Below are 8440 nucleotides of genomic sequence, written 5' to 3'. Positions count from 1 at the left end.
CTGCTGGCCCAGTCCTGGCTCCATGGGGTGCTGTGTGGGCCCAAGCAAGTTGACCAAACTCCCTGACGCTGAAATGAATCCTAGGTGGCCCAATTCCAGTAGCCATTATAGGACTGCCCTGCAGGGACAGTTAATTAACTCAGGAAAAGCAACCTAGCTCCAAGGTTAGCAACCAGGAGTTCCAGTTGATTCCATTAGTGCACCCCTTGAGGCATTCCCAAGCTGGAGTCTGGTGGAAGATGAGGCTCAGTGTGATTGGATGGAAGCACCAACCTATCAAGGAGAAGTCCCACCCACTCTGCCCTGTGCGTCTATAAAGGCGACGGGTGGCGGCCGCGGCACTCATTGAAGCCGCCAGTTGGGAGAGGAGCAGAGCCAGGCCGGTGCTCCCGAAGGCAGCAAGATGTTGCGAGCCACAGCTCCCTGCTGGTTCCCACCTGGATACCCAGAAGCTAAGAAGGTGGCCGAGGAGGCGGCCCTGGATGCAAGAAGCCGCCAGTTGGGAGCGGAGCAGAGCCAGGCCGGCGCTCCCGAAGGCAGCAAGATGTTGCGAGCCACAGCTCCCTGCTGGTTCCCACCTGGATACCCAGAAGCTAAGAAGGTGGCCGAGGAGGCGGCCCTCGAGGCTCCAGAATTCCCCCTGCCCTCTCATCAGCCTGCCCAGAGCTTCGGGCTCCGGGTGCCCCAGATGCACAACCAGGCCTCCGCATTTGTGGACATCCAGGCGGAGCCCCAGAACAGGGGTCCGGCGGTGCCCCCAGCGTGTCCCAAGGTGGTGACGGAGGCGTGCTACTTCCCTGCACAGAGGGGATCGGCCTGCTGCTTGCCAGCCGCCCCAAGGCTGACAGAGAGGCCCTCGGGAGTCCGCATCTCAGCCCCCAGGAAGAGGAAGACGATCGCCCAGTCTTCCAGCCCTTGCTTGGTCACAGGTTGCACAGATGCCAAGAGAACCCGCGTGGCCAGCAGCAGCCAACGCTCCAGTGGCTCCAAGGTCGGCAGACAGCCAGGGAAGACGCGCAACAGGTCAGGGATGGCATGCAAGACCACCACCACCATCAGCTCTAAGCGAATCGTCCGTCGTCCATCCTTACCGAGTTTGAAGAAACCTATTGTCCTCCGAAGGTCTGGGTGCCAAGTCCCCACCGTCCTCCGCCGAGGCTATCTCCAACTGTTCACCGAAGAGTGTCTCAAGTTCTGCGCCTCCAAGCAGGAGGCCGAGGAGAAGGCGCTGAACGAGGAGAAGGTGGCCTACGACTGCAGCCCCAACAAGAACAGGTACCTGAACGTGGTCCTGAACACCCTCAAGAGACTGAAGGGCCTGACCCCCAGCTCCATGCCGGGCCTCAGCAGGGCCGCCCTGTACAGCCGCCTCCAGGAGTTCCTGCTCAGCCAGGACCAGCTCGAGGAGAACGGCTACCCCTTCCCGCACCCCGAGCGGCCCGGAGGCGCCGTCCTCTTCACTGGCCAGGGGAAGGGGCCCGGCGACTCCTCCTGCAGGGTCTGCTGCCGTTGTGGCACCGAGTACCTGGTGTCCTCCTCGGGCCGCTGTGTACGCGACCAGTTGTGTTATTATCACTGGGGGCGGGTCCGCTCGAGCCAGGTGGCTGGAGGCCGGGTTAGCCAGTACACCTGCTGTGCAGCTGCTCCTGGCTCTGTGGGCTGCCAGGTGGCAAAGCAGCACGTGCGGGACGGCCGCAAGGACAGCCTCGATGGCTTCGTGGAGACCTTCAAGAAAGAGTTGTCCAGAGACGCTTATCCAGGAATCTACGCCTTGGACTGTGAGATGTGCTACACCACGCATGGCCTAGAGCTGACCCGCGTCACCGTGGTGGACGCCGACATGCGAGTGGTGTACGACACCTTCGTCAAGCCCGACAACGAGATCGTGGACTACAACACCAGGTTTTCCGGAGTCACCGAGGCCGACGTCGCCAAGACGAGCATCACCTTGCCCCAAGTGCAAGCCATCCTGCTGAGCTTTTTCAGCGCCCAAACCATCCTCATCGGGCACAGCCTGGAGAGCGATCTGCTGGCCCTGAAGCTCATCCACAGCACCGTGGTGGACACGGCCGTGCTCTTCCCGCACTACCTGGGTTTCCCCTACAAGCGTTCCCTCAGGAATCTCGCGGCCGACTACCTGGGACAGATCATCCAGGACAGCCAGGACGGCCACAACTCCAGCGAGGACGCAAACGCCTGCCTGCAGCTGGTGATGTGGAAGGTCCGACAGCGCGCCCAGATCCAGCCACGCCACCGGTCCGCCTCTCCCGCCGCCCTGGCCTGTCCTTGGCCCCAGGCCCCTTCCACAACCGCCATCAGTCCTGAGAGCTCACCCTGTCCACCTCGCCGCAAGGCCAAAGAAACCGGAGCAGTCGACGGCAGGAGAGGGCAAAAAGCCAAGAGTAACCCCAACCGGCCACTCCCAGTCCCCCGGAATCCCTGCCGCGGACCCTCGGGCCTGTCCCCATCCCTCTGCCCTTCCCAGACCTCTGTCCTTCCACTAATCGCCTCCCGCAGCACCGAGCCGCCACTCCCAGTCCCCCGAGTCCCTGCCGCGCCCCCTCGCGCCTGTCCACATCCCTCTGCCCATCCGAGACCTCTGTCCTTACACCACTAGCCACCCCACGTGGGACTTCCATGGCCTCTGAGTACAAGGCCAGCCCCCCGGCCCACCAGCTTTCTGAATGTGTGCTTACCTGTTTTTCTCGAGAGGCACCACAGTGAGGTGGGTGAAGCACTTAGGCTCTGGAGTTAGATATCTGGGTTCAAGGCCAAATTCCACCACTTACTAGGTTTCTAATATTGCACAGATAATGTCTTTGCGCTTCTACCTTTTGATCTTTAAAGTGTGATCAAAAGAGACTTAGACTCCCACATCATAATCATGGGAAACTTTAACAGCCCTCTGTAAACATTAGACAGACCAACGAGACAGAAATCTAAAAAGGATATCCAGGAATTGAACTCAGCTCTGCACCAAGCGGACCTAGGAGACATCTACAGAACGCTCCACACCAAATCGACAGAATATACATGCTTCTCAGCACCACATCACACTTATTTCCACATTGACCACATAGTTGGAAGTAAAGCACTCCTCAGTAAATGTAAAATAACAGAAATTACTACAAACGGTCTCTCAGACCACATTGCAATCAAAGTAGACCTCAGGATAAAGAAACTCACTCAAAACCGCTCAACTGCATGGAAACCGGACACCCTGCTCCTTAATGAGTACTGGGTACATAACGAAATGAAGGGAGAAAGAAAGATATTTTCTGAAACCAATGAAAACAAAGGCACAACATACCAGAATCTCTGCGTCACATTTAAAGCAGTGTGTAGAGGGAAATTTATAGCACTAATTGCCCACGAGAGAAAGCAGGAAAAATCAAAAATGCATACCCTAACATCACCATTAAAAGAATGAGAGAAGCAAGAGCAAACACATTCAAAAACTAGCAGAAGGCAAGAAATAACTAAGATCCGAGCAGAACTGATGGAGATAGAGACACAATAAACCCTTCAACAAATCAATGATTCCAGGAGCGGGTTTTTTGCAGTGATCAACAAAATTGATAGAGCACTAGCAAGACTAAGAAAGAAGAAAAGAAAGAAGAATCAAACAGATGCAGTAAAAAATGATAAAGGGGATATCACCACCGATCCCACAGAAATACAAACTACCATCAGACAATACTATCAGCACCTCTAAGCTAATGAACTAGAAAATCTAGAAGAAATGGATAAATTCCTGGACGCATACAACCTCCCCAGAGTAAACCAGGAAGAAGTTGAATGCCTGAGTAGACCACTAACAGGCTCTGAAATTGAGGCAATAATTAACAGCCTATCAAGCAATAAAACTCCAGGACCAGACGGATTCACAGCCGAATTCTACCAGAAGGACAAGGAGGAGCTGGTACCATGCCTTCTGAAACTATTCCAATCAACAGAAAAAGAGGGAATCCTCCCTCACTCATTTCATGAGGCCGGCATCATCCTGATCCCAAAGCCTGAGAGAGACACAACCCAAAAAGAGAATTTTAGGCCTATGTCCCTGAGGAACATCGATGGGAAAATCCTCCATAAAATACTGGAAAACCGAATCCAGCAGCACATCAAAGAGCTTATCCATCATGATGAAGTGGGCTTCATCCCTGACATGCAAGGCTGGTCCAACATATGCAAAACAATAAACATAATCCAGCGTATAATCAGGACCAAAGACAGAAACCACGTGATTATCTCAACAGATGCAGAAAAGGCCTTTGACAAAATTCAACAGCCCTTCATGCCAAAAACTCTCAATAAATTAGGTATTGATGGGACATCTCCCAAAATAATACGGGCTATTTAGGGCAAACCCACAGCCAATATCATACTGAATGGGCAAAAAGTGGAAGCATTCCCTTTGCAAACTGCCACAAGACAGGGATGCCCTCTCTCACCACTCCTATTCAACATAGTGTTGGAACTTCTGCCCAGGGCAATCAGGCAGGAGAAAGAAATAAAGAGAAATCAATTAGGAAAAGAGGAAGTCAAATTGTCCCTGTTTGCAGATGACATGATTGAATATTTAGAAAACCCCATCGTCTCAGTCCAAAATCTCCTTAAGCTGATAAGCAACTTCAGCAAAGTCTCAGGATACAAAATCGAGGTGCAAAAATCACAAGCATTCTTATACACCAATAAGAGGCAAACAGAGAGCCAAATCATGAGTGAGCTCCCATTCACAATTGCTTCAAAGAGAATAAAATGCCTAGGAATCCAACTAACAAGGGATGTGAAGGACCTCTTCAAGGAGAACTACAAAGCATTGCTCCACGAACTAAAAGAGGAGACAAACAAATGGAAGAATATTCCACCATCACGGATTGGAAGAATCAATATCGTGAAAATGGCCATACTGCCCAAGGTAAATTATAGATTCAATGCCATCCCCATCAAACTACCAATGACTTTCTTCACAGAACTGGAAAAAACTGCTTTAAAGCTCATATGGAACCACAAAACGGCCCCCACTGCCAACATAATCCTAAGCCAAAAGAACAAAGATGGAGGCATCAAGCTGTCCGACTTCAAGCTACAGTAGAAGGCTACAGTAACCAAAGAGCATGCTATCGGTTGCCGTTTTGGTTACCGTAGACCAATGGAACAGAATAGAGCCCTCAGAAATAATACGACACATCTACAACCATCTGATCTTTGACAAACCTGACAAAAACAAGAAATGGGGAAAGGATTCCCTATTTAAAAAAATGGTGCTGGGAAAACAGGCTAGCCATATGTCGAAAGCTGATATCGGATCCCTTCCTTACACCTTGTACAAAAATTAATTCAAGACAGATGAAAGACTTAAATGTTAGATCTTAAACCATACAAACCCTAGGAGAAAACCCAGCCAATACCATTGAGGACAAAGGCATGGGCAAGGACCTCATGTCTAAAACGCCAAAAGCAATGGCAACGAAAGCCAACATTGACAAACAGCATCTAATTACACTAAAGACGTTCTGCATAGCTAAAGAAACTCCCATGAGAGTGAACAGGCATCCTGCAGAAAGGGAGAACATTTTTGCAATCTACTCATCTGACAAAAGGCTAATATCCAGAATCTACTAAGACCTCAAACAGAGTTACAAGAAAAACCAAACAAGCCCATCAACAAGTGGGGGAAGGTTATGAAGAGACACTTCTCAAAAGAAGACATTTATGCAGCCAACAGACACATGAAAAAATGCTCATCAAAACTGGCCATCAGAGAAATGCAAATCAAATCCGCAATGAGATATCATCTCACACCAGTTAGAATAGCGATCATTAAAAAGTCAGGAAACAACAGGTGCTGGAGAGGTAGTGGACAAATAGGAACACTTTTACACTGTTGGTGGGACTGTAAACTAGTTCAACGGTAGTGGAAGATAGTGTGGCGAATCCTCAAGGATCTCGAAATAGAAATACCATTTGACCCAGCCATCCCATTGCTGGGTATATATACCCATAGGATTAGAAATCATGCTTCTGAAAGGACACACGCAGAAGTATGTTTATTGCGGCACCATTCACAGTAGCAAAGACTTGGAACCAACACAGATGTCCATCAATGATAGACTGGATTAAGAAAATGTGGCACAAATACACCATGGAATACTATGCAGCCATGAAAAAGCATGAGTTCATCCCCTTTGGAGGGACACGGATGAAGCTGGAAACCATCATTCTTAGCAAACTATCGCAAGGACAAAGAAAGCAAACACCGCATGTTCTCATTCATAGGTGGGAATTGAAGTATGAGAACGCTTGGACACAGAAAGGGGAACATCACACACCGGGGCCTGTCATGGGCGGGGGGAGGGGGAGGGATAGCATTAAGAGATATACCTAATATAAATGACTAGTGAATGGGTGCAACACACCAACCAGGTGAATCTTGGAAGGCAAAAGCTACTGAATTTAGCGAATTTGTGGAGGCATTCCCAGAAATCAGCCAGGTGAAGTATCACACAACCGAAGACTGCACAACTCCTGTAAGGCAGCACGATGCGGCAAACCCAGACGGCCACTCTTCTCACCCCTCCTCCGTTGGCTGTTCTGGGTAATGAGGTTCAAAAGTCACCTAGGCAACTGCCAAAATAGCTGAAATGGAGTAAGGGCTTCAGGCTGGTGCCTAGCAGAGGTCCACCTGACCCCCGTAAGCTGCTGAACAAGAAGGGCTGCCAGAAATGTCCCCCTAGGGAATTTGGTGGAGACGAAGACCCGCTCACTGGACAAGGGTTCCTCCCAGGAGACGCCCGAGCGGAAGAAACGGGCTGTGAGCCACGCCCTTTCACCCTCCGCTACCCCGCCCTGGGCTGGTGAAGGTGCGCGTAAGGATGAGGACTACTGAGCCCTGAAGAAATAAATCCTTCCCCTTTGACCCCAAGGAGGATTGCCTGTGAGGATCTTCAACGAGTCTACCCGTGTCTAGACACGGGAGCAGGTCTGTCCGGCACAGCACCTCCCTCAAGGAGGAGAAGAGTGAGGAGAAAGGAAACTCAAGTCTGACCATTCTGTCCTGGGAGAGAAGAGGAGGATCTCATCTCTCATCTGTCCAAGCAAGGCAAGGAGACTTTCTCTCATCTTTCCAAGCAAGGCAAGGAGACTTTGTATAATTAGGAAACAAAAAGAATTTAGAAGGAATGAAAGCAGCCCGTAAGGTGCATTCCTAAGGACTGCCCATTGAAACTGACACAATTGCCCTTGTTTGATGAGAGGAATGAGCAGAGCACTGAGGTGGTGAACAGGGATCTAGTGAGACTTTCCCAGCATGTTTCTACCAAAGCTTTCTCTAAGCTTCTCGGAACACTCTCCTAATAAGCAGATGTTTGGCCCTTCAGAAAGTCAACAAGCAAAATGCCTTGAGTGTCCCAAAACACTGATGCCATGATGTTGGCTCCTGACTGGCCTCCTTTTCCTTTGACTGGACCACTGCCACCTCTCGGTAGCCGTCGCTTTGATGATGCTTTGCCTTCGAGGTCATATTGGTAAAGCCATGTTCCAACTTCCGGTTACAATTTGTCAGAGGGATGCGTCAGGATCGTGATCCCTCCTGTTTAAAATTTCCACTGATAGCTCTCGTCGTAACTGCAGCTGATCTGGGCACAGTGGTTTCACAGCCACTGCAGGATTCATCTCCCACATCTTCTCACCTCTTCTTGAAACAAGCTATACATTCGTAAAGAGTTCATTTCTTTGGGGTAGTGTCCTTAGAAGCTTTTGTGAAAACATCAATGATTTCTTCATTCTTCCACCCAAGCTTCACCAGAAATTTGATGTTTGCTCTTGCTGCAATTTTCGTGGAATTCATGTTGCTCTGATAGGAGTCCTTTTCAGTGGATGTCTCATCCTTCTCAGTGCCTCAAACTCGATCTAGTTCAGAAAGGTTATAAGAAGTTCGGACAAGTTTATTTGAGTGCAAACCAGTGGAAACCCATGCATAGTTTCTTCACCATGTGCATTTTCTATGAACCTTTTGAAGAACCCCTGTGTTGAACATTGCCCAAGTCGTGGGAGAGAAGTGGGTGCGGTCCACTTCCTGTCCTCAATTTGCCCGCAGCGGAGGAGTGCAGAGAGCAGGGAAACGCAACCCCAGAGAGATCCTGCCCTGCAGCATGCAGCAGACTGCTGGCCCAGTCCTGGCTCCATGGGGTGCTGTGTGGGCCCAAGCAAGTTGACCAAACTCCCTGACGCTGAAATGAATCCTAGGTGGCCCAATTCCAGTAGCCATTATAGGACTGCCCTGCAGGGACAGTTAATTAACTCAGGAAAAGCAACCTAGCTCCAAGGTTAGCAACCAGGAGTTCCAGTTGATTCCATTAGTGCACCCCTCGAGGCATTCCCAAGCTGGAGTCTGCTGGAAGATGAGGCTCAGTGTGATTGGATGGAAGCAGCAACCTAT

At 50.3% G+C, this 8440-nt stretch overlaps 1 protein-coding gene across 1 annotated transcript; it reads left to right on the top strand.

The window, feature by feature from the left end:
- Window positions 1-544: 544 nt before the first annotated feature.
- LOC129398443 (exonuclease GOR) lies at window positions 545-2617 on the top strand. The gene has a single exon (XM_055116001.2). The coding sequence runs from the start codon at window positions 545-547 to the stop codon at window positions 2615-2617; it is 2073 nt and encodes a 690-aa protein (XP_054971976.2).
- Window positions 2618-8440: the final 5823 nt, after the last annotated feature.

Source organism: Pan paniscus, chromosome 7 (genome assembly GCF_029289425.2).
Source record: "Pan paniscus chromosome 7, NHGRI_mPanPan1-v2.0_pri, whole genome shotgun sequence".
NCBI lineage: Eukaryota > Metazoa > Chordata > Mammalia > Primates > Hominidae > Pan > Pan paniscus.
Note: the sequence above shows the minus strand (reverse complement) of the source record. Positions and strands in the feature narration are given on the sequence as shown.